Source organism: Emys orbicularis, chromosome 7 (genome assembly GCF_028017835.1).
Source record: "Emys orbicularis isolate rEmyOrb1 chromosome 7, rEmyOrb1.hap1, whole genome shotgun sequence".
Lineage (NCBI taxonomy): Eukaryota > Metazoa > Chordata > Testudines > Emydidae > Emys > Emys orbicularis.
Window position 1 is genome coordinate 120,380,802 of NC_088689.1, and position 27,657 is coordinate 120,408,458.

Genomic DNA, 27,657 nt, shown 5'->3' on the forward strand with positions numbered 1-27,657 from the left:
CTGATGCAGGGATCGTCTTTTTAGGTGTCTGTACTTCACCAAGTACAATAGGTCCCCAATCCTTATTGGCACCTCTATGTGCCACTATAAATATACATTAAAAAAGGTACGTCTTTAGTAGGAGAAGGCCTTTCGTGCTCTATGAGACAGCCATTAGTATTCTAGTTCTCTTCGCTATAAGGCAATGACGACATGTTATCCAGTAATTTACATTACATTACATCGTTTGTGCTCGTGACAGAAATGACTGAGCTATTGCAACACAATTCTCTCTGCTTTTCAGCCTTAGAAACAATCAAGCTGCTTCTCAGGGTTACTTTTTAAGACCATAAACTGTTCATATACTATTGCTGTCCTATTTCAGCAATGGGAGTTAAATGTGAATATCTAAGGCCAGGTCTACACTACCGCGGTAGTTCGACAGCTGGCAATCGAACTTCCAGGTTCGATTTATCGCGTCTGGTCTGGACGCGATAAATCGATCCCGGAAGCGCTCGCCGTCGACTGTGGTACTCCAGCTCGGCGAGAGGAGTACCGCGGAGTCGACGGGGAGCCTGCCTGCCGCGTGTGGACCGCGTCTGAACCGCGGTAAGTTTGAACTAAGGTATGTCGACTTCAGCTACGTTATTCACGTAGCTGAAGTTGCGTACCTTAGTTCGAATTTGGGGGTTAGTGTAGACCAGGCCTAAGGGACTTTAAAAAGAACAGGAGTACTTTTGGCACCTTAGAGACTAACAAATGTATTTGAGCATAAGCTTTCGTGGGCTACAGCCCACTTCATCGGATGCACAGAATGGAACATATAGTAAGGAGATATATATACACATACAGAGAACATGAAAAGGTGTGAGTTGCCCTACCAACTCTAAGAGGCTAATTAATTAAAAGAAAAAACTTTTCTAGTGATAATCAAGATGGCCCATTTCAGACAGTTTGACAAGAAGGTGTGAGGATACTTACCATGGGGAAATAGAATCAATGTGTGTAATGGCTCAGCCACTCCCAGTTCTATTCAAGCCTAAATTGATGGTATCTAGACTTTAGACTCCTTAGCATAGCTCTGAGGTCAGGATTGTTCCTTTGATGGTTTAATAAGAAGAAGACATATCATTGCACTTATTTTAAAAAGAAGCCCTGGGACTTTTTCAGAGGAGCGAGGTGAGGAAAATCAGGACTCAACAGCTCCAACATTAACTTACAGGAGTAAGGCCAGCAGCATTCTATATTTGCTTTCAAAATCCTTATCTTTTGTTATGAAGTTTACATATTTGGCTCCAATCTGCATGGGCAGGTGGCTATACCCACATGCAAGAAATTACAGGATGAAGGTCTTTTTGTGTTTGTATTCAGAATATATATATTTGTTTTAATTGTAACACTTGCACAATGGCATGGGAAAGATACTGGCTTGCTTTCAAATTCTCAAAAGCCAACAAAGGACTTTTAAAAGGGACATTTTTTAAAACAAGATCCACCACAATTAAATGTATTATTAAGAATCAAACACTTAGGGTACTTATCATAGGTTCAGAGTGTTGAAAATTATAAATAGACCTACTGAACATGAATTCTGATTGAATTCACTCTCAACACACAGACACTACCGCGCTGATGGAGCTGACCCATTGACTACACTTTGAAGCATAATGGCTACATTTTTTAAATTTCAGATATTTTTTAAAGTGCTATTGTTTGGGAAAAAACAGTTTTTTTCTCACTCCTTGTGGTCATCCTTACTCCTTTTAAATTGCATATGAATATAGGATTTATTATAAGCAGCTGTTCTCTTCCCTTGTCTTTGTTTCATTTGGGTCTCAAAAATTTGTAAAATTAAGGAAACTAATTAGATTGTTGATATATTAGGCAAAAATGGTTCCACCACATCCTGCTTAAGTGTGAATTACTTATTTTAAGAGAATCTGATCAGTATACATACAGTAACATGGATCTTAAATGGTTCTTACGCACAAAAAAATGCATGAAAAGCACAGTAGTACAGTTGCAAAGTCAAGCACTCAGAAGTTACAAATGCCGGAATTAAGGCTCTGTAGGGGAGCGTGCTCTTTCAGCATCATATTGATACCCACACAGTCATCAGCAGGGTTAAAACCTTTAGATACACTGCATAGACTCTTCCACCTGAGTTAGCAGATTAACTGACAGCAGTAGTAGGTTGTCATCCTCTATGTGGACCTGCACTAGAGAGGATGGGACACTTTGCTAGCGGTTTGCTGACATCAGAGGACTGGTCAGACTCAGGAAGCTAGAGTTCCATTCTGGTCTCTGGAGGAGCGTCTGCTCCAGCGGACACAGTCCCTTCACCTCCAACCCGTCTGTGATCCAGTCCCATATCTTCCCCACATCCCATTCCTTGTCCCAGTCCCATTCTCCTCACCTAGCCAGTCCTAGTCTCCGTTGCTTAGGCTTCTCATCCCCAGCCCAGTCTCTTTGCCCAGCCATTCCCAGTTCCCTCTACACTCATCCACAGCTTCTCATCCAATCTCAGTCTCCTCACTCACACAGCTACTGGCTTTTGGGCTCTGCACCCCCATTTCCCTCCCTGGCTTCCCACTGCAGTCTCTTTGCCAGCCAGCGCCAGTCTCCTCTCCCAGCTCTTAGTTTTCTTCTCCAACCAGTCCCCCACCCACTCCAACTCCCAGTCTTCCCCCCACTTCCAAGCACCTTGTTCCAATCTACTGCTTCCCGCACCACAAATCTTGTTCTTGACCCTCTGCATTCAGTTCAGGCAGTTCCTCCTCCATGCTGCCTCAGCCCAGCAGAGGGGGTCACTGACAGGAGAGACAGTCTCCCTGCTCTCATTTGCAGTGCCTGGACTCAGACTCAGCACTACCTGGAGCAGCTGGGAACTGCGATTGCAGGGAAAATCCTGCTCTGTCACCTAGCCCCAGCTGGAGCATATTTTGCGTTCACAGAATCTCCAGGGAATTAAGCTGCAAAAATCTAGCGAGTCTCTATTGAGCATATGCACACTGCAGGCTTTCAAAGGCTTATAATAAAACTTTGCTGAATTTTCACTTGGACAACAATCCACATTTCAAGTCCCTATTTGAAAGAATGCGGGTGCTAGAGCTTCTCAAAGAACAGGATGCTAAAGGTTTTTTTTATCAAAACAATTTATTTGTCCCTAGCCTCATTCTCAGAAATAACTGAACCATTTTAGCTATAATTTTCCAAAAAGATTCAGCCTGAGGCACACACCATGCATGGAATATTTCAGCTCAAACGGTTAAAGTTTAGCAAAGTTATAAGCAACTGAAAGCAGGGTCTTATAGTCAGAAGGGTCAGGGATGTTTCACAATAGGCTGCGCTACCAGCCCCGCCTATAACAACAACAGAGTAATATGAAGTAGGTTCAGGTAATGGAAGATATCTGCATTTAGATCAGTGTTTTTGCTTGAATATCAGGCTTACTTACCAAGCTCACAGCCCAGCCAACTTTACCTGTTAAACTATACTGTTTGCTACTGAGCAGCATGATTAATCTCTGTTAGCCAAGGACCCGGGAGGCCTGGTTTATCTGAGAGCTCTGGTAGTCAATTGAAAAGCACAATGCTGTGCTGAAGTTACTCTTCCGGACTATTTTTTTTGTCAGTGCTCTTATATTCTAATGTAGACTGGCCGTCAGGGCATTTCTTGCATCTGATTAGATATCAGCATAGTCCATTGTACCAGTATGGAAAAATAGTAGGATGATGCTTTGCTATGGGGATTGCAGCTGGGACATACCATGCAATAAGCTAACTTTTAGTTCCTTCATTTCCCCCCCCCCTTCTTCTTCCATTTCTGATGACACACAATTGCTGAAATTTTTTTCAAGGTGACAATTGAAATGTAACTTTTAAATTGCAACTAGTGTTTAAACAGACACTGTTAACCTTGTCAGGAGCCAACATTTACATTCCATAAAGGAAGATACATCTTATGCAATATCTTTGGAGGATGTAATATTAAATTTATAAATATATGTATTCAAAGCCAAATACTATACTTGTTACAGTACATTTAGTCCTTGTTCTTAAAAATAATTCAGGTTTATTATCTCTGGCATTTTCAGAAGGACACCAAATCCATACCTTTATTCAAGATCACATATTTAAGTACTTTAGGGCCAGATCTGGCCCTAATCTCACTTAATCGTTTCCTTGCCATTGCAGAGGCTTCAAGCACTAGTGCACCTGAGTCCCTCCTATTCTCTGCCTGTGGCACATAACAATCTAGTCTCTTGTGGGCTGTAATGCTTTCATCTAATTGGGTTTAGTGTGTAGGTGCTGGGTGGTTTTGATGGCCTGTGGTGGTCCTTTCTGGACTTAAAGTCTCTGACTAGATCCAAAGCCCATTGAAGTCAACTGAACTCTTTGCATTGGGTTTTGTGTTAGCCCCACATTATTCCAATGTAGATAAACACATTTAAGCTTGGATGTTCTGTATGGTTCCTCAATTTGGTAGGCACACAACAAGACCCAAGGACACAGAGTATCTTGAAATGCTGTGACCCCAGAAGTTCAACCACCACCCTATGCAGAAGTTACTCAAAGTATCTGTTAAAGAAAACAAATCACAGCCTTCCAACCTCATGTCCGAGGGCCTTATTCAGGAAAGCATCCCTATCACAGTCATGGGGCTCACTGCATCTCTGTCTCCTTTCTGATTTCTCTGAGTATGTCCCCTCAGGTGTTCAGCAGCTATGGAAAGGGTGCTCCCCTCTTTCCCTAATTGGGTAGGATGTGCTACTAAGACAGACCCTATGGGTGAAATATATATCCCTATACATAGTACAGAAACACCACATTAGTGACAGTATTAAGAACTATTGAAGAGCACCATGTAGTTATGATAGGGAAAAGGAATAGGGATTTGTCACCATCCCGGTTCAGGAAAGCACTTAAACACATACTTAATTTTAACTTGACCTCAATGAAGGTACTTCTGAGTACTTCAGGCTCTGTGACTCTAGTGCTTGGAAGACTCCGAGTATGTCAATTCAGCAACTAGACACCTGTAGCTGGCCCCTGCCAGCTGACTTGGGCTCATGAGGCTTGGGCTGTTTCACTGCTGTGTAGACGTCTGGGCTTGGGCTGGAGCCTGGGCTCTAGGACCCTGCAAGTTGGGAGGGTCCCAGAGCTCGGGCCCCAGCTTGAGCTTGGAAGTCAACACCGCAGCGAAACAGCCCTGCGGCCTGAGTCCTGCCAACCCGAATCAGCTGGCATGGGCCAGCTGTGGGTTTTTCTTTGCTGTGTACCCTTAGGGAATATCATAAATTCAAAGACAGAAGACCATGTCCCATTTGAAACAAAGCAGAGACTTCATGGTTCCAGAGTCTCTGCTTAGTGATCAGAGAATCGTTTTTAGGTGGATGCTCTAGATAATTTTATTCACTTTCTTCAAACCATTTATGATTTTGTAGACCTCTATCATATCCCCCCCCCTTAGCCATCTCTTTTCTAAGCTGAACAGTCCCAGTCTTTTTAATCTCTCCTCATATGGAAGCTGTTCCATACCCCTAATCATTTTTTGTTGCCCTTCTCTGTACTTTTTTCAATTCCAATATATATTTTTGAGATGGAGCGACCAGAACTGCATTCAGTATTCAAGATGCGCACATACCATGGATTTATATAGTGGTATTATATTTTCTGTCATATCTATCTATCCCTTTTCTAATGGTTCCTAATATTCTGTTAGCTTTTTTGACTGCTACTGCACATTGAGCAGGTGTTTTCAGAGAACTATCCATGATGAATCCAAGATCTCTTTCTTGAGTGGTAACAGCTAATGTAGACCCCATCATTTTGTATGTATAGTTGGGATTATGTTTTCCAATATGCATTAGTTTGCATTTATCAAAATGTAGTATCATCAGCAATTTTGTTGCTCTATCACCCAGGTTTGTGAGATCTCTCTGTAACTCTTTGCAGTCAGCTTTGGACTTAAGAGCTCTGTGTAAGCTCTAAAGCTTGTCTCTGTCATTAACAGAAGTTGGTCCAATAAAAAATATAACCTCACCCACATTTTCTTTCAAAGATCTTGAAATCAAATAAGTTAAATATGAATTATAGGTCTCTAAAAATTGTGGGAAAATCTCACTATCTGCTCTGCAGTGTCACTCTTATCCACAGGGCAGATTTCAGTTGCATAATCTGCACTTGATCCCTGCACAAATTCACATAGTCATTCACAGAAGCCCTGCACATGCTGAGTGAGTGCATGTCCAAGTCAGAGACCCACAATGAGAGATCCAGTACATCCACCTTTAAACACTGGCATCAGAGTGGTTCTATTTTCCTACTTGATTTGATGTTCCATCCCCTTAACTCCATTATAACATAATAAAAGACAATAAATATAACAACTTGCAACTGGTAAATGCTAATCACTTTTTGGGGTAATTATCCATTCAGGGACAGAATATTTGGTCCAGATTCATTGTGCCAGTTAATTCAGTGACGTGGACTCTAGAGTATCTTTCACGAAACTGTGAAATATACATATAGTTGACTGCTTACATGATTTTCCTAGTTAGGCAGATCTTTCATATGCTATCGTTATATAGATATGCAATGTTTAATATACATAGTTAGATGCACACAAAAATGATATAGCTATAGATATACTCCAAACATATTGAGACGATGAAATATAAAATATCAGGTAACATTGCCTAATGAGAGCAAGGAGCCACGTTCCAATTGTTGCAGCTACTAAATCTAAAACATTTAAATTGAACCGTGAAATTGCAAACATGCCCTTTTTTCCAAATACCAACATATTCCCCATACCTTTTTAAGGGAGTGCCTTTTTTGTTGTGTGTTTGTACAGCCCCTAGCACAGTGGGGTCCTGGTCCATGACTGCGGCTAGTAGGTGCAATTGCAGTATAAATAACAACAGAGGACGTGACTTGACCACATTTAATGCTGAACATAAGAGTTTTGCACTGTCAGATTCATTTCATTGTGACTTACATTTAAAATGTATTTGTATTCTGCTTAAATATGCTAAGAATTATCCTGAGGGACCATAGTAAAATGTAGTCATGTTTATTTGTAATTGCTACAAAATGGTTTACAAAATTGTTAGTGTCTTTTATTATGCCCTGCTACTGAAGCACTTGCTTGTTAATTAGAGAAATTTCAGCTGTCATAGCTGGCAATTATAGCTTCTGTATCACTGTCTGTTATGAATAGTCAATGAGAACTGATTAATATGCATGAGTAGCAGTATATAGCATGTGCATTGGACCACAGTACAGCAGCTTGACTAAAGCAGTAGAGGGAGTGTTGTGTACTGTGAGTGAAGGAGGGAAAGCACTCAAGAAACAGGCATAGTTGCTTTCCAACATTCAGTGTAATACCAATGTGAATTGTTTCAGTCCAGCTGACTCACCTAGGATATCTGTGAGCATACTTGTTAACAAATATTTCTGTGGCTGTGCTGGTTCATAAGGAAGACTTTCTCTGACACTTAATTAAATATGGGATGCAGTCTGTGCACTCTACAGAAGCAAGAAGAGCAGTACAAATTACTGTATGAAGTTTGTCAGGTAATATCATTGGATTTCATTTCTAAGACCAAATGTTCTCATCTAGCCTAGTGACAATTGTTGTTGTTATTGTAGGGAAAAAAGAATGGCGAGAGGGCTGGTACTAGTGGAAATTAAAGGGTTTGTCACTTTTTTTTTATGCCTGTGTGATTTTGACTCCGTTTTTATGATGTGCCTTCCCAACGGTGCTTGTGGAAGATCAAATATTTAAAGTCAGATTGGTCCACAATCAAACTTGCTTCAAGTCTTCGTGTCACAAACCAGTGTGCCAGAGTCATTTGCTCCAGCATATGTTAAGTAAAATGTCTCAAGAAGGGTCATAGCTTGGTCATGCACTCTTTGAACAAGTTAAGAAAGACATGTGCGATGATTGATGCTTAGAGAGGTTTTGTCTCTTTTTACAAATAGTTACAAGATACTTATTTTCTGTGGAACACATGTATTTACTTCTGACTTCAGCTTTTAAAGTAACTGCTCATACCAGTCCTTTAAATCAAGTTTATGTTTAACTCTTGCCGTTTCTGCTTCCCTGTGTGTGGAAATGTATCAGCTGGTAGAAACCCAGAAGTACGGCTCGAAATTTCTTTAAAAATTATTTTTCATATAAAATTTCAGATGCGGTTAAGAACATTGATGATGTATTCACCCCTATTTTAAAATAAGTGCATCTTTTCATTTCCCTACTTAGAGTTTTGTCAGTATTGTATATATGTCTGAAACATGCTACTTTGACTGCCCAACTAAAATGTTCTTTGGGTTGGAAGTGCAGGTTTGCATTGTGTAAAATATTGGAAGGGTAGAGTAGTGGATATTTACTTATTTTAGACCTCGGAAACAAAAATATGAAAATACCTTGTAATTTTTTTAACATCTGAAAAATGTGACTTTTTGATACTATGCCAAAATTGCATCAAATACTTAAGTACTTGGAAATTTTAATTATAGGAATTTTCAGTTAACAACGCATTTTAAGAACATGCAACAATCACAAACCACCACATAAACAGTATAGAATCAGTTGACATATAAGGTGTCGTTTTCTACACTCACCAGCAGAGGGTGTTGAGTATCATTACAAAAGCGGTACAGAGCAAAATCATGTGGCCTTTGTTATGGTGCTACCTAGATTTGATCACAAGATATATTGATGTCCTTCACAACATAGTGAATAAACTGTGTCCTGTATGCTCTGCAAGCAGGGAAGTAACTCAGTTTTAAACACCGTTTTTATCTAATTCTGTGTCACCCCCCTAAGGATAGTGTTGCTTTGTGGAAAAAATACTTTGTTAAAACAAATAGAACATGTTTACTGTCATTTTTATTTATCCCAACTCACTCCCCCTTATTAAGCTGCTGCTATGCATGTCACAATGGGAAGAATTTTCAGGCAAGATAACAACATCATTCCCCATTGAGAACTAGCTTCTGACGGTGCCTACAACAGCAGGCTTGATGTTGATATTGTTTGTGTGAACCCTTCTGTTAAGATCAGGCGGTGTCTGTCGTAATAGTTAGCCCACAGTGTCGCCAAGTTTTCACGCAGTCTGGATTTGATGACTATCAATGCATTGCATAGTCAGAAGTGCAACAAGCAGAACAAACTGAGACGGCAGCAAATTATGTATATTTTTAACTGTTTATGCAGCTTGCAACACATTGTATGATATCAGGAAGAGACAGAGTCTTTGCAACATACTGACATCATTTACCAGATACAGGTCCCCTTTCTGCAATCACTTAAGGCACATGCTTAAGTTTAGTCACAGGGAGCCATCCCGGTTGATGTCAGTCAGACTACTTGCATGCCTAATGTTAAGCATGAACATAGGTGTTTGCAGGATCTGGAGCCCAAGTGCTAAATTAGGGAACGAGCCTGCTAGGGTACAGAGGCCCTGTTTCAGCAAGGCATTTAAACATGTCCCACTGCTGCCATGCTTAGCTTTAAGCATATGCTTAAATGCTTTGCTGAACCACGACCCGAATGCCCTCAACTTCTATAGGTTGTTCAGCATTCTGCAGAATTAGGTCCTTCAACGTACTAGGCTTCTATTTTATTTATATAAGGAAGCAGTAATCATGTGTTTATACATGTTATTGTGCATAATTAATTTAGAGACCAAAAGATTGTGCTACTAGGTTTTTATTTTAAGACAAGACCATCAGGTTTTTTTATGCATGTTATTTTGTTATACCCTGACAAAAGCACATTTCCTACATTTTCTAGGACAGTGAGGTTAACTTTATTTAGCAAGATATTGGGTACTTTTACTGATCTCTGATAATCAGTCAGCCAGATTTAGCAGCTAGTGAGCCATGCAGAATCATTTTAATTTAAAATAAAATGTAAACACTTATTAATAATAATGTGGCTCTTGCCGTAGCTTTTTTACTTTATAACATTCATGTAAGTCTAACATAATGAAGCTATGCTTTTGCTACTTACATTGAAACTAAAGGAAACATGCTTTTTTTAAAAGCCTGTCTGATAAAGTTTGCATAATTCAGTTTTATGAAATACTAAGTATTAGTATAAATAAATCCCCTTAACCTTATTTTTGAAGAGTTCAGCACTGTGTCACGCAGGAATTCAGAAAACACTTGCAGAATTAATAATAGTACATAACTGCACTTTCTCTATTAGACCAAGAGCTTTAATATGGCTGGGAAATTAATGCTTCAATAAATTACAATTCCAGAAGGTCCAGTACGTCTGGCTCTGTAAGTCCTCATAACAGGGAAAACAAAGAGGATCAAATATACCAGGGCTCAGGCTTTATCCCTTCCTTATCCACAGATAATTCAAAGAGATCCTCTTCATTAAGGGCTTTGGCACATTGCCTACAATTTCTTTTTGGGCCGCTCTGAGCTTAATGATGCAGAACAATGGTCTTCCCTCTTGTTGAACACATACCTTATTGTACCTTTAATCACATAATAAAAAGAAAATTAAGACACCTAGTCATTAAAGTGCATTGTGGATGTTGTGCATATCAATGCTTTGTGTTATGAATTTAAAGTGGACTGTGGCAATTTAAAATCTCAATGATCTAGAATGGCAGTTGTCGCTGGAGGCAGCTAAGCTTGTAGTAAGCAACCAGTACTTGATTCTTCCTAGTCCTCTAATACCCATAACAGCAACTTGTCCTCAGTCCACCTAAGTCCTGGCACTTCCGAAGTAGTTCTACACCTGCAATGATTTCATTATCATGTGCAGCATCTGAGATAAAGAATTATCTTCTATTTGATTTTGTCTTCCTAGTTGAATGATGTTTTTCAATGCTATCATGGGATGGGGGGAGGGGAGAGCTTTATGCCATGGGGTATAATCAGAAAACTCTTTTTCAGATCGTATTTCTCACTCAACACCTTCAGCTCCCATTGGAGCTAATGGTTAGATAAAACACTAAGCAAAGACTGCTGAAGAAACATTATAGAAGTACATTGTCTGGGGTGGATCTTTTTATATTTCTAACCTGACATTAAAAGACTAAGGCCCCAGTTGAGGAAAGCACTTAAGTACATGCATAACTTTAAGCACATTCTTAAGTCCTATTAACTTAAATGGGATTAAAGCACTTGTTGAAGTGCTTTCGTGAATAGGGGCTAAATGTTTCAGGGCTAGGAATACCCAGCCTTTCAGCTCTAAATCACAGGTTTAAATCCGACCTAGGTGGCAGTGGCTGAAAGCTCTTCCCAGGGGATTAGCTGTTCCCACTTTGATTCTGTGTGATAAGTTGTTTGTTCCATGTGGAATGCGTTGGTGGAGCTCACTCCAAAGCCTGAAAGGGACAGGTGTCCATATCACACAAGCCACTCCCAGCTGAGAGATCCAGGGTTGAATGAGCCTAGAGACTGCACTCTTCGTCTCACCAATCTGGGATGTCCCTCTGGAGCAGGGCTGAGATACAGTACATTGGCAGGGTACAAGCTTGCATTGCCACTGCGTTATTGTATTTGATCTGGGGTCAAAAGATTTCCGCTACCATGGATGTGGAGCCGGCATCTTTCACAAACACTGAAGTTCCCATATATATAAATAATTGACATAATGACCTTTTTGTGTCTGAATAAATCAAACAGAAAGCTCCGTTCTTGGCCTCACACGCCACAGATAGAAATAAAAAACATAGTACTCAAATTGGATTTGTGCTTTAAACTAGAATTAGCTGCTAAATGGGCAGTGCTGTATAAACACTAAGGTCAATGTACAAATTCCTGTGACAATGGAAATATCACAGTGATAAGGAACTAACTATTGCTATATTTTATTGGCAACTTCCAACGACAAATTTACAGCAGCAGTGAAAAGTCACTTCCTTCTCCATGCTTAAAATACAAAACAGTTATGCCACGTAGTTATAAAGAAATAAAATATTCAGACAAATGTCTTTTTTCCATTAGAATCCCACATAGTCTCATATACTTGTAGTTGCTACAATGAGGTAAGTTAAAGTAATGAGCTATGAAGAAAGACCCTGATTCAGGTAAACACTTAAGCCTCTGCTTAAGTCAAATTGACTTCAAGCTTAAAGTCAAAGCCGCGCTTACACTTTCTGGATAGTGATGCTTCCCTAAATTGGGGCCCAAATGCGGATTGATAAAGTAAGTATATAAACATCAAAACTTTAAAAAAAAAAATGTAAAAGGTTGATTAGGGGAACATAGAAAACTGCCTCTAATTGTATTCTGAGTGTACCCTAGCATTTAATTAGGCAGACACAATATGCGATTAGGCTAGATTTCAGTAGTTTTCAAAGTTTAGCTTCAAATTGATGTGCTAACCATATTAAACTGACCTACTTGAAATATGTTCCCTGATCAAAAAATTATCCTGATCAGACACGGTACATACAAATTTCAATTGAGATTCAGAACTAAGAGTAGTGTTGAAGTTAATGGTAGTTAAGTGACAGAATATAAACTTGACCTCAATAACAATGGTGAACCTATCACACTTACTTCAAAGTAGGCGTGTGTTTGCTTAAACAAGATGTTAATTCCCAGGGCTTTGTTCTAGGCAGTTTTCTACTGCTGAATTAGTTCAGCTGTAGGGGAGGGGGAAAAAAGAAAAACTCCGCTTGACAGACTGGAGACCCGTAATCTTCAGAAAACTGCCCTTTAATGATTGTGGCGCCTGTCTGTGGCTCAGAAGTCCCCTTTCTTAATTAGACATTTACCAGAAACTGGCAATTGAAATTTTCCTCTTCACTTGACGATGAATAATGCAATGCCTCTGTTAGAATCTCTGTGGAAAATACTCTTTATTCCATGCTGGAGGAATATTTCGGTTGTTAAAGCAACATAAACAAGAAGCACTATGAAATAAACCAAATGCCTTATGGGCACTTGTGACACAAATGGATAACGTGACCTATTGTGTAGCTGAACTATCTTATTGTAGTGCTTTCCCCCTTTACTTCAAACACCAAAAAATGCTGACCCAGGCACAGCTTTCTTTGGACAGTTGGGTTTGGTGTTTTTTTTAAATGATCAATGACTGAAATGCAGTGCTTTACACTTATACATCTGTTTAATGCTACCAAGCAGGTGGCGAGGAGTTGCAAGGGACGAGGCACTAGGGACAATCACTCAGTGCTTTACTGTCACATGACAGCCATGGGCAGGCAAAAAGGAAACATATGGAACCATGAAAAAGTGCAGGTTTAATAATTGTGTTTCATTGCGTTCATTAATAATGAAATGAAAGGTCATGGTTCGCTTTCAGTAGCACGAGAGAACATTGGTATATACATTGGTATATACTGGGATTGACTCAGTGGAAGGCTAGTTGGGTAAATGCAAATAAGAGGGTCCCCATTCAGACTCTCTGAACTGGTTAGCCAGTCGAGGATTGTGAAAGGGAAAGGGGGACTGGAAAATATACACGTTAAATGGCACTACAGCCTACTGTAAACACTATTATTGGAAAACAAGCCTCCATGCTGATGCAATATTTGTTGAGCTAAACAACAAGAAGTCATCTGTTATTTGGTCAACAAAAAACTATTAGAGCAATGTTTTCTCACCAGTCTCAGAGAAATGCTGATTCTCTAGTGGAATGTTTGAGGGACCAGGGTCCAAATTCTCCATTTGCTTAAAACTCCTTCACTGTTCTCAAACTGGTTTCATTGGAGTTTCTCTGGATTTTCACTGGGGTGAAAACTTACCTGTGTTGAGTAGTCCCTTACTTCTCAAATGGTCTCAAATGGTCTCATTGGGAATACTGGAGAGGTCAGGTGCTGCGTAGCATGAGTGACACAAACAGAATTTGGCCTTTGACTGGTTGACTTTGATGCACTTGTGCCCACTCATACCAGTGGTGAGTTAGATCCTACATGTTATACAATGTTATCTCAGAAGAACTGAATGCTCATACATCAGATGCTTACTGCATGGATTTTGCTGACAGTCAGAAAGCTGTTCAGAGTTTGACAAATTTACTGCCACACAACCCAGTAGTCTTTGCTCTTTGTACTGGGCGTAGCTGTGCCCATATGATTGTCATAAATTGCAAGCCCTAAAAATAGGCGGGGGAGAGAAAGGGGTATTTCCCTTCCCCACACTGCAAGTTACAGTTCACCGAATTGAAGTTACTTTTCCTAATTAACATAGCAGATGTAACCCCCTTTGTCATGAAATGCTGAAAAATAATAAGTGCAGAATAGAGTGAAAGGACAGAATGAGGCAGTAGCAGGTGTCTTATTTGGAATCATAGCCTCAGTAGGGTCTAAGACCATTGGTTTGTTGTTGTTATTAACCGGAAAGCAGCAAACTATACGAGAGTCCGAAGTGGCTACCCTATAGACATAGGGCGACTAGATGTCCAATTTTCGACCCAAAGACCCTTCCTGAACTCTGAACTCCTCAGCCCCAGCACAGAGCCCCCTCCTGCACCCCAAATCCCTCATCCCCGGCCCCACCACAGAGCCCACACCCCCAGCCGGAGGTGACAGAGTGACAGCTGAGGAAGGAGAATGTGGCGCATTAGAATGGGCAGAGAGGAAGCATGGTCGTATGCTCAAAGCACTCCACCGTGTCTCCCGAGTTCAATTGTCAGCTTCAACAGACCCCCTGTGTAACCTTGGGCAAGTTGCTTCATCTCTATGCCTTGATTCCTCATCTCTAGAGGACTCCTTTTGTCTATTGGACTGTAAGCTGTTCAGGGCACGGACTCGCTACCCCTTTGTGTTTGCACTGCAGCTAGCACAATGGCAGGCCAGTCTCAGTTGGGGGTTCCAGGTGCTACTGAAATAGAAATTATTATTGTAATAAGAACTGGTCTACACACAAACTTGCACTGGTGTAGCTAAAGGTTAAACAAATTTATCCAGAGCAGTGCGACTGTGTGTGTGGATGCTCTTACATTGGTTTAGCTTGCCCCTGGATTTATCTAGCTGTTTTGCTAAATCGGTGCCACCTTACACCCTTACTTTAACTGCTAAAACTTCAGCCGTTATTTACTATTATTGCAATAAAGTTGTGCCAGCGAGACAAAAAGAAGAGATGGCTCAGGAGAGACACCATTGACTCAGACACCTCCCTTTGTAATGATCCTTTGTTACAGGACTCCGTGTTTCAAAGCTACTCCTGTTATAAGGCTCCAGTCTTCTAACTATACCTAGTAAAGTCATTTATAAAATCCCCTTCATAAAAAGCACCTTACACACGATTCTTGCCTCTTGCACTGTGTAGTTGGGACGGAGCAGTGCATTACACCATAACATCACTGGAAATGCATGCTGCGAAAGATTACTTTACCGGGCCTATCATCTGCAGCACACATGGCCAGCTCTTCTGGAGAGTTAAAGAAATTGCGTTAATTGCCATTGCTAAATTCTGTTAGTGAGCAATTCATGCTAATTTATGGCTGCCATTTGTATCTCACACATAAATATAATTGATTGGCTTCCTCTAGGTCATGCTCATTAAAATGATAGAAAGATTCATTAAAGAGAAGGGCCTGTAAGCTTATATCTATGTTTTATATAGACCAGTCAGTTATTAACTTATTAAGCAGATACTTAATAAGGTTGATAGAATATGCAGTTGTTTTCTTCTCCCATTTCACATGATAAACATGCTACATAAAAACAAAAGGTCTGAGAATCAGTAGTTTGAAAAGCACTCCTATTTGAGCAGTATGACACCAATCCTGAGCCTGAGAATACCACCAAAAATGTATCATTTCCAATATGCTATGACAGTACTTATGCTGTATTGTTACTAATTAACACGTCTAAATATCAACAGAGTGAAGCTTTCTCCCAAGTTTTTCCTGTTGGAAGCTAAATATTTTAGAGAACAAATGGACTGTGTTTTAAGTAAAGAATTTTCCTTTAGTCTTAACTTTTTTGTTACGAATGGCTCACAGGGAAGAAGGGAAATGCACACACATGGAAACAGTCTATTATGAAACAATATGATTCTTCTTTTTTAAAAAGAGAAAGTCTGTCCATACTAGTGAAATAAAAGGAGGATTAGACTGAGATGCAAGAAGAATTAACCTATATTTTGAACCTTCTTTCTGCAGTGCCTGAGGAAAAGGAGGTTTAGAAATAGGCTTTTTTGCTGTTCCACTTTCTATAAAATCTAAAGTTGTGCTGCTTTTTTCTTAAAATGCAGACTTCTTAAGAACTTGCTAAAGAAGTGTATCAGACCATAAAGAGTGTTTTAAATGAAACACAGACATTGCAAGTCTAAAGGAACTAGCATTTTTGTAGTGCGTTTCCCAAGGGTTTGCATGGTTTTCTACAAAGAAAAGCTTCTTACTCATTCTTAAGCAAAAAAGTTTTCCTCTGTGACATTTGTGAATTATAGAACAACCAACAAGCCATATAATGTAGACAAATGTTTACTATTCATGACATTAAACTAATGTAAAACCAATCTAATCTGACAGACAGCTGGGAAAATAACATTTTTCTTTCAATACATTACAGATTTTATTGTAGCTGAAACAATATAGTATTTTTTCACTTGTCTTTTAAAGTTTTTTTTTAGTTTATAGCCAAAAACTAACTTTGCAACTAAACAATTACAAGGTATAAGAGAAGTATTAAAACAGTAATCAAGAAACATTGAAGCTCAGAAACATGCTCTGCCTCTCAATATTTTTGTCATTCACTAACACTAATGGCCACATCTATGCATAGTGCAAATTCCTCTTTCCAAAATGGGTGACACACTGTAATGTCCCCTCACGCCCCTGATAAAAGTTCCCCACATTACCTAAGTGGCTGCCCTTTATCCCTCTCTCCCTGGCCAGAAAAGCTAAACACACCAACAGTTTTTACACTGTTACATTTATCTAATAATTTATATTCTTACACAATGGCTATTGGTAAATTAATCAATTATAATATTGTATATTATACTAAAAATTCTTCCCTCTCAAAATTGTTTTACAAGAAGTTAAGAGTCATCTTCTACCGGTTTGATACTGCGTGCACCTCTCATTGACAACTCTGTAAGAATTATGGCCTAGATCCTCAGCTGGTGAAAATTAGAGTAGCTATATTGACTTCATTGGAGTTACACCAGTTTTCCCCAGGTGAGGATCTGGCCCTGTATGTGTATCTCAGTGATGAGAGAGACAAGGTGGGTGAGGTAATAGCTTTTGTTGGACCAACTTCTGTTGGTGGAAGACACACATTTTTGAGCTGCACAGAGCTCTTCTTCAGATCTGGAAAAGATAGACAGAGTATCACAGCTTAAATACAAGGTGGAACAGATTATAACTGGTTAACACATGTGTCATAACTATAAAGGGAAGGGTAACAGCTCTCCTGTGTACAGTACTATAAAATCCCTCCTGGCCAGAGACTCCAAAATCCTTTTACCTGTAAAGGGTTAAGAAGCTCGGGTAACCTGGCTGACACCTGACCCAAAGGACCAATAAGGGGACAAGATACTTTCAAATCTTGGGGGGGGGGGAGAAAGGCTTTGGTGTGCTCTTTGTTTAAGGGGTTGTTCGCTCTTGGGACTGAGAGGGACCAGACATCAATCCAGGTTCTCCCCATCTTTCTAAACAAGTCTCTCATATTTCAAACTTGTAAGTAAAAAGCCAGGCAAGGCGTCTTAGTTTTACTTTGTTTTCTCAACTTGTAAATGTACCTTTTACTAGAGTGTTTATCTTTGTTTGCTGTACTTTGAACCTAAGACAGAGGGGGGTCCTCTGAGCTCTTTAAGTTTGATTACCCTGTAAAGTTATTTTCCATACTGATTTTACAGAGATGATTTTTACCTTTTTCTTTAATTAAAAGCCTTCTTTTTAAGAACCTGATTGATTTTTCCTTGTTTTTAGATCCAGGGAGTTTGGATCTGTATTCACCAGGAGTTGGTGAAAGGAAGGAGGGGGGAAGGGTCAATTTCTCCTTGTTTTAAGATCCAAGGAGTTTGGATCTGTATTCACCAGGGAATTGGTGAAAAGTTTCTCAAAGCTTCCCAGGGAAGGGAATGGTGGCAGCGGACCAGAACTAAGCTGGTAATTAAGCTTAGAAGTCCTCATGCAGGCCCCCACACTTGTACCCTAAAGTTCAAAGTGGGGATACAGCCTTGACAACATGTTGCATGATATTTGATGGAGATCACATTCTGACAGAAATCTTTCCAGAACCCCCTTTTCTGGCCTTCAAACAATCCCCCAGCCTTGCCAAGCTCATCATCAGAAGCAAGCTCCTCACAGACCACGACACACCAACTCAGTGCAACACCAGAACCTGTCAGAAAAACAGATGCAAAACCTGCAGACATATCTCCACTGCTACAATGATCAATACTCCCCACAACACACCTTTCAAGATCAATGGGCACTACACAACACATTGTGTACCTCTATCTAGTACATCAGATGGCCCAATAACAACTCTATGGGTAAAACAAGACAATCACTACAGTCTTGAATGAACTCACACAGAAAAATGATAAAAGACAAAAATACCATATCACCTGTGGATGAACACTATTCATGGAATGATCACTCCATATCTGACCTCTCAGTCCTCAACCTCAAAGGAAACCTGAACATCATCTCGAAAGATGAGCCTGGGAACTTAAATTCATAACTCTGCTAGATTTAATACACTGGATTTATGGTTTATAACAATTTGTAATCCGCCAACCCCCATTTTTTTGGCCCATGACTGCAGAAGTGTTAACTGCCCACTTCATTTTAAGTGGTCTCAGTTGTAATTGTTTGATGATAGCCAATATGGGTTCCATTGTTGAGTGGTACGTTACAACAAGGAGTGTACAGTTGGTGGGGGGAATCTGTATTGAAGCAGGTTTTCTTGGGGGTTTGGGTGGCTTGTTCCTTAGTGCAATAAATATACTTTTCTGTTAGAGTGTCCTTGTCGGGTGAAGGTGATTTTAAAGAAGTTAAGGTGTGTATCCCGGACTTTCTCCTCAGAGCATATTCTGTGGTATCTGAATGCCTGGCTGTGAATAACAGATTTCTTGGTGTGTTTATGGTGGTTACTGGATTTGCGAAGATAAGTGTGGTGATCGTGTATATAGTTGTCTGTAGGGGTTTGTTGCTGAAACTGATTGTGGCATCCAGGGAGCGTGGGAGTGTTCTAGAGAGAGTATGATGGATGAGTGGTAGTTGTTTAAGTTGTGCTGGAAACGTATGAGGGAGTTTAGGTCATCTGTCCAGTGACCTATCAGTGATGTAGCTCAAGTATATCATTGGTTTCATGGTACATTTTTTCAAGAAATTCTTCCTCAGGTCAGCCCAAGAAAAGGTTGGCATATTGGGAGCCATCCTAGTACCCCCATGGCTGTTCCCATGGTTTGGACTAAGTGTTTGTTGTTAAATGCAAAGCTATTATGAGTGAGGATGAAATGGATGAGTTTGGCCACGTGTTTGGGGAGGATATCTGAGTGTTGTCTATTGTCTTGTAGATATTTGAGGCAGGCAGTGAGGATGTCAGGGTGAGGGATGTTGGTGTATATGGTATCCATGGTGGCAAGGATGATGTTCTGAGAGAGGCTGTTAATATTATGGAGTTTCTGGGGGAAATCAAATTTGTCCTGGAGGAAACTAGCCTTTTGCGTGGTGAGTGATTTGAGGATGATGATGCAATTTGGCTCCCGAAACTACTGGGGATCTTAAAAACAGAATAAGCTTCAACGCAAAATGTTGAGTGGATACGATATGTGACCATGTAAGTAGAGGGATGTCAGTTATTCTAAGCTATATCTCCCATCTACTGTGAAACACACCCTAAGTTAACAGAGGAAGAAGGAAATTCCAACTTTTTATTCTAACCAGAAGGATGCAACAATTAACACATCCATGAAATGAACAAGCCTTTACGGGCCCAGGGCTTTACTCATCTGAAACTCCACAAGATCATGACGGAAGCTCTGTCCTACATGTTGCAAATTCTTTACAAATTATTAAAGCTATCAACATCTTCCCCAATTTCCCCTCCTTTGTATCAGACTCCTTCCTTTTCTCTTTGTTTTGTCTCTCACCCATCCATTTCCCCCCATCTTCTGTCCATCCACCACTGAAGCAAGCGAAAGCTCCAGTGGATAGTAGATTTGGAACCATTTGGGACTTACCAAGGCCACACTGAGACAGGGTAGACATAGTTATTTCCTTATCTCTCTCGTACTACCCAAGTCCTGTCACCTTTTTAATAGGCATCATAAATATCTTCACAGATCATCATATTATACCAATTCAAGTTCACATTCCCTACCTTGCTTAGTCTATTTTCTAGAAGCTTCATCTGATGCTCAGGGCACTACACTACAGCTCAGATTCTGCTCCACCACATGTGGGTATGTTCCCAGCCTATAATAGCATACTGTCATCTTTTCCTTTTACTAACTTCTATTTCCTTTACTCTTTATTTCTTGGGAAGAAAAATTAATGAAAGCTACATGACTGAGATGTCAGTTTACCACGTCATTTCCACTCACTTGGTTCAAGGGACTTTCCATCTGGATGTGTGTCTTGTCCTCCCCCCCTTTTTTTTTTTAATCATCTTTCTTCCCTTTTCTGGATTAAAAACATATATCATGTCTCACTTAATGGACTATTGTGTCATTTCATATCCCTTCCTTGGTTTCCCATTGTCAGACTCTGCCCGTGTCTATTGCATGCTGATGGCTCACTTTCCTTCATAACATCTTGACTTGTTTTTTCCCTTATTGTATGTACCTATTTGTCTCAGTCAGGGCCTGAACCAAGGCCCATTGAAGTCAATGGAATGAGTCCCTTTGATTTCAATAGGTGTTGGAACAGGCCCAAACTACCACTGTATCTCCAACCCCTTTAAAAAAAAAAAAAAAAAAGCAGACTTCCTATAAAGGATTGTACTGTGAGTACTTACAAATTTCATTTTGCCTTTACAATGTAGCCTTACATCTGTCCCTTTATAGCAGTGGTGGGTAACCTGCGGCCCATCAGGGTAATTTGATTGCGGCCTGTGAGACATTTTGCTGACGTTGACCGTCTGCAGGCACCGCCCCCGGCAGCTCCCAGTGGCCGCGGTTTGCCATTCCCGGCCAATGGGAGCTGTGGGAAGCGGTGCGGGCCGCAAGGACGTGCTGGCCACCACTTCCTGCAGCTCTCATTGGCTGGGAATGCCCCGGGTGGCCACTGGGAGCTGCGGGGATCCGTGCCTGCAGACGGTCAACATCAGCAAAATGTCTCGCGGCCTGCAATCAGATTACCCTGATGGGCCTTCATGCGGCCCGCAGGTTGCCCACCACTGCTTTATAGCATACCATCATAGCTCCAACAGTCCAGTGTAGACTGTAACTTAATTATATTGGACAATATCAGAAAATTCTGTAAAAAAATACGAACTTTTCCTGGTTACTTAGTCACCCTACTACAGTTCTAGTTTAGTGTGTGTTCTAGATTCAAGCTTCACATAACGATGTGTCTCTCTGTCTTATGTTACTATTCATATTGTCTAGCTCCATCAGAGATTTCATTGAGGCCCACTCTTCCCACTAATTTAATTGTAGCTGTCTCCGTACCTAATATATTTCCAGTACATAAAGTACAAAAAAATCCAGAATTTAAGCAATTGCATGTTTTAGTCAAACTAATCTATCCATCTTTTTGCCATGAAAAGGTCCTTTTATCTCTGTTACGTGGCAAGTAAGTTTCTTAAGGAATTATGCATATTTTTAAATGGTGGCCAGCTAATAAAGCATTTGTATATATGGATTTTCTTCCATGTTATTTCAGATGTACCCATTTATAAATAAGAATTTTGCTGCATACAGTTTACAAACACTACAAATAAAATGTATGTTTATACAGCAGAAAGTAAATGTAGTTATATTCGTCTTATTTAAACTGTAGCCTAACAAATCTGTTTACCACCTTTACAATCATTGGAAATAGTGACATTTGTCTATTGTGACTTGTGTTTTCCATTCAGATTAGATCAATACAAATGCTGTATTATTATCTGATGTAGTTTAGGAAGGATGTAAGCTTAGCTGCGAGCATTAATTTCATAGGGAAACCAAAAAAGCAAGCTCTTGATATCAGTGCAAATACGTTCCTCGAACATTTTGTAATCTTTGTTTACAGTGCTAGGAATCATAGGAATAAAATACCAACACCTGCTACCCTCCTACAGAAGAAAGCTTGAGCAAATGGTTGAGCTAGCCATCTGCAGACCTGAGTTTGGCAATTTTCATTATATGAAGAACAAGCAGTTTTTTAAAACAATTTTTAAGAGTATCTTAAAATACCCCTGATGTGCTGACCTTGAACTAGCTATCGATGTACCATACAGTTCAGATTTGGAACTCTACCTGTACTGGTGTCTCTAGCTAACAGTATTATATTCCCGTAGGCTTGACCTGCAGTTCTTTCTAAGCAGATTAATTAAGGACTCTGTTAGAATAATGAAAGCTTGCCCCTGAGACTGCAAGTTCTTTGGGACAGAGACTCTTTTTTTATTCTGTGTTTGTACAGCACTTAGTGTAAAGGGGACTAAGTCCACAACTAGAGCTCCTAGGTGCTGTGGCATTACAAATAATAAATAATAGAATCCTTGCACCTATTGTACTGCAGTAGATCCGTAATGAGGGGGAGAAAATGTGTCTTGAAGCATTTGTTAAAGAAAGTTTTGAAAATTCATGATTAATTCTAGGTGCCTGTATTGCAGCATTGCCCTTTTCATTCCCCTACACTGGAAACTACATCATGTTAGAACACAACTTTAACTAACGAAACGTTAAACACAATAGTCTATCTCTGCTGAGTGCTCAGTTGTGTTTAACATTGTGCCAGTTAATATGAGTCCTCGAGGTCATTGTCTAACACAATGCAATTTTCCTGTGTAGATAAGTGTCTAGAACAGTGATGCCCAAACTTTTCCTGTCACGCCCCCGCCACCAGTAATGGAATCTGTCCATGCCCCCCTCCCCTCCATTACTGCACAGTTGGCTCAGCAGCAGAGCTGGAGGCGGAACTGGGGATGAGGCAGGAGCTAGGGCTAGAGGCGGAGAGGGAATGAGGGCAGAGCTGGGCTGGGGGCAGAGCTGGGCTGGGGGTGGAGCAGAACTGCAGCTGGGAGCAGAGCTAGGTGGCGTTGCCTTCCTGCCCTCCATGGGGGCTGGCCCGGGCCCCGCCTGAACATTGTTCCACGTCTTCCAGTTTGGGGACCACTGGTCTAGAGCGAAGGGGGGGGGGTCAGCATTTTTATTACAATCCCTTGTTTCAGGTTTAAGCTTAGGTTTTAGGCCAAAACTTGGCAAACAAGATTTTCAACCTAGGAGCAAATTTTTCCCCCAGTTGAAAAAGCAAATGGAACAGAAATAATGCGAATGTAAAAGGATACTACTGTGCTCTCTCACAGATAAGTGAATTAATCAGACTGGGCAAGAGATGAGTATCTACAATAGCCTGGTTTAATTGCTTGTCAGATTCTGATAGACACAAAACAGCTCCAATATTGAGGATTAAAAAGCAGCAACTGCAGCTTGCGCAGTTCATCAACTAAAAGGCTGCCAGAGACCACTGTGACCAAATTGTCTGATCTCCTGTATGATACAGGCCATAAGATTTCCCTGAATTAATTCCTGTTCCAGCAATAAGTGTTGTCAGGAAAGATGTATACAAATGTACAGGCTTCAATCTTTGGCTGCAGCTGGGGCAGAGGGGCCAAAGGTCTGGATCACCAGGGTTCAGCCATGCCTCTACCCCTTAACGACTCTGCCCGAGCCAAAATCTACAGTGGAGTGTTGATCCCATGGCTGGCTACACTGGCTTTAGGGGTGCATTCCATCAGTGGAGTAATGCAAAGAAGATTTAGTGTGGATCAAAGAACTGGCCCAGGATGTTCAACTCCTGCACTTAGGTTCTCAAATCAGCACGTAGGCACTGAAATGGTAAGTTCAGTCACTAAGTGCCAACCTGAGTGTTCAAACGTCTGAGTGTTTGGATGTTCTCTTTGAGTGCCCACATTTGCAAATTGGGCCTACACCATCTACTTTTTTCAAATGAATTTTCTAGAAAATAGTCCATATGGTCCCTTCAGTTTTTAAGAGCTCCCTGTTGAAATTAATGAAGAGGTCTGCTTAAAATCAATAACATAATATGGCCCCTTGTTACTATCGTAGAGTTAAACCACATTTTAAATTTATGTTTCCATTGATTTTAGTTTTATTCCACAATAAAAGCAGGAGGAAATATCAACTAGCTCACGAGAATTAGTTACAAAGTATTTACTGAGTCACCACTGTGATCACATTTCACAAGAAAACCGTCTTAAAAGACTTCTACTACACATTTGTTTGTAATTCGCTAGTTAAATACATATAGAGTTTACATCCTAATAGACAAGAGGAAAACAAGAGGTCTTGAATGTATCTATTATGCCTAGATACTGGGATGAGTGTCTCCACAGAGACTAGCTACTATAAATCACTTTATCCATATTGTCCCATCATTCCAAAGACAGGACTCCAATTGATATCAGCAAAGCTGCACACACCCACCCACACCATCGAAAGTTCTCCTATTAACACAGCTCCTCTACTGAACTATCGAGCTGGATACAGTCTTGGCTAACTCTGAGAATCAAACTAGTGACGTTCAGAGCTAAGAGAATGATTCTCTACACTTTAAGCTAAAGAACCAGCTTCTGTAACAGGGAGTTTAACAACTCACATCCTTTGTGGATCAGGCACAGATGGGAACATGTAACACACACTGACCAGTGATTTACATTACCCCATTGATCTTATCCATACTTCCTAACTGAAGTTTATTGGCTTCCTGGGGGAAGTAGCCATTCTGCTCATTTTAGTATTTCATTCTCAAACAACAGTGTTCTGTGGGCCCTCATTTTAAGGATATGGAATCAGATTCTGATCTCAGGGACACTAGTGTAAATCTGAAATAACTCTCTGACATTCAGAGGGGAGGGATAGCTCAGTAGTTTGAGCATTGGTCTGCTAAACCCAGGGTGTTGTGAGCTCAGTCCTTGAGGGGGCCATTTAGGGATCTGGGGCAAAAACCTGTCTGGGGCTTGGTCCTGCTTTGAGCAGGGGGTTGAACTTCATCACCTCCTGAGGTCCCTTCCAACCCTGATATTCTATGGTTCAGTAGAGTTAAACTCATGTCAATCCAGAGCAACTAAGAATAGAGTCTGGTCCATGATCCCAAACAGCATGTTCATCAAAAAAGGTATTTTCAAGTTTTGAAATTTATTTACTCCTACTTAGGAAGAGAAGCATATTTCTAAAAATACAGATGTTGGCACTATGTTTGTGAATAGGACAATATATATACTACTGAGTATCCACAATTAGTCTCTTATCTTTAAAGAGGTTTCACAGTGAAAAGAAGACATCTAACAAGGCTTTCTCCTTGATTGATGAACCAGTTACACATCCATTGGTTACTTAGGAGGACAGACAGATGTGTAGGTTGAGTAGTTACTAGCCGCAGAATTACCTACCTAGTATAAATTACCTATGTTGCCATAAATCACATCTTTCCTGGAACTACCCATTTCCAAAGACTAAAATCCCAACCCTGTTTTTGCATTGAACTAATTGAATTTTTTAAAGTGTCATAAAAATAATACATTTCATTACATCTTTTATTTTGTTGTAGTCATTAGTACCTTATCAAACTACGAACATCAAAAATATATACCTCAGAGACACAGTCCACTTGTAAATCATTCATTAGCCAAAGAATGATCACTAAGCAGTTCTTTTTGTCTGTAACACTTGGCTGAGATTTTCAAATCTGATGAGGTGATTTACATACTCAAGCTTCAACTTAAATGGGAACTGTGTCTGAATTCCCTAGTAAGCTTTGTAAACGTCAACCTTTGGGTTGGATTTTGTTATTGTTGTTTGGGGAGTTTGTTTTGTGTTTTGTCTAATTCTGATTTCTGAGCCAGCTGGGTAAAGAAACTTGGCAGCTGGAAGTTATAGATTCCAGAATCTGGGATGAATCATTCTGACAGCAAAATCTTTCCATCAAAATCTTCCCTGCCTTAACTGGCTTTTCTTACAAATACCCCCTGCATCTGATTGGACATCTTGCTGCTCTGTTATGCAACCCTTCTTCATTTAATTTTTACCCACAGTCACCCTGTAGAACATTTAGCAAGATGCTGCAGTTGGAAGTTGTTCTGCTGCAACTAGAATGAAAATAGATTTTTTTTTCAAAGATCTTTGATCCACTCCTACTGCCTGTTCCCCATCTGATGTCAAACTTTGTGATGTCTTACTTATCTCCCTAGTAATTATTTATGAGAGTACAAAGAGTTAAGATTCAGGTGAGGAAACTGATGTTTGGTTGAAATAAGTTATGCAGCAAACTAGAAACGCAAAGCCTCTAGCTAACATATTTAACAGAAAAGAATTAGCTATATTACTGGCAAGAAAAATGATCACAGAAGGATTGATCCAGCTAGCACTATTTGGACAGTTTTACTAGCTTTTATAACATTCACTTGTGGAAAGTGGATCATGTAAAGTTTGCTTGCCTAACAATGATTTCAGGCCAGAGCTATAAAATGAAATACTTGATATAACTTGGGATTGGTTTTCATTTTGATTGCTTATTTACCTTAACTGTACACAAATTATTTAAAAAATCAATTTTAGGCCTTACACAATAAGCATCTGCAACATTTAATTTATAGTAAATAATAAAACCAGGAATCTAATCAGCATTTCCTCTTTAAACAGAAAACATTACATTGGACTTAATTTTACAGCTGTACAAATTATTTTAAAGTAATCTGCTTAGTTGGGTAAGTTAATGATGTTTAATTTGACCAGGCCAAACTTTACATGCTTTTATTACTTTGAGCAATTGCAGTCAGTGCAACTGTTAATGTAATGCAAATGTAATGCTAGCACATAACAAATGCTCCCATTCTCAACTGGCTGATCAAAAATCTGGAGTCATCACCTTGCCAAGTTTCTCCATGATGAGCCTAAGAGGACAGTGTAATAAGTATGTGCACAAGGTAACTCAAAAGGAACAGGTCTATGCACTGACATTAACCTGGTCTTTATTGCTTTTTGCTATAGGCAATATATTAACTACGGGCCAAACCCAGATATCATTGTCACGTGGAGTTGCACCTTACTCTATAAGTAAGGCTAAGATTTTGTCATTGTCACAGATATTTTTAGTAAAAGTCACGGACAGGTCACGGGCAATAAAGAAAAATTCACGGAAGCCCATGACCTGTCCGTGACTTTTACTAAAAATAGCCATGACAAAATGGGGAGCTCAGCTGTGGGGTCCCCACACTGCCTGCAGTGGCTAGTGTGGGGACCCCCCTCCGCCCTGGAGCTCAGGGGTCCCCCCAATGCCCGTGGAGGCCGAGAGCTCTGGGGCTCTCCCCGCTGCTCCCGGCAATCGGGAGCTCCAGGGATCCCTGCGGTAGCCTGGAGCTCAGGGGTTCCCCCCACCGGCCGTGGCAGCCAGGAGCTCCAAAGGGTCCCCCCACTGCCCCCAGCAGCTGGGAGCTCCGAGGGTCCATGACTTCCATGACCTTTGTGAAAAAGTCGTAGCCTTATCTATAAGTAGTCCATTTGCTTCAATGGGACTATTTGTGGAGACAGAATTCTCACACACACA

The 27,657-nt window shown here is 40.3% G+C and overlaps 1 protein-coding gene across 3 annotated transcripts in view; it reads left to right on the forward strand.

Annotated features, from left to right (window-relative positions):
- Positions 1-27,657, forward strand: part of PDZRN3 (PDZ domain containing ring finger 3) — a 210,568-nt gene that overhangs the window by 157,715 nt on the left and 25,196 nt on the right. Inside the window, exon 1 of one of the 3 annotated variants that reach the window (XM_065407829.1) lies at positions 7,491-7,559. The exons of the other annotated variants lie outside the window; for them this stretch is intronic. Within the exon in view, the coding sequence (XP_065263901.1) occupies positions 7,491-7,559 (69 nt within the window). Of the gene's footprint in view, positions 1-7,490; positions 7,560-27,657 lie in introns of those variants that run through there. 3 annotated transcript variants of the gene reach the window in all.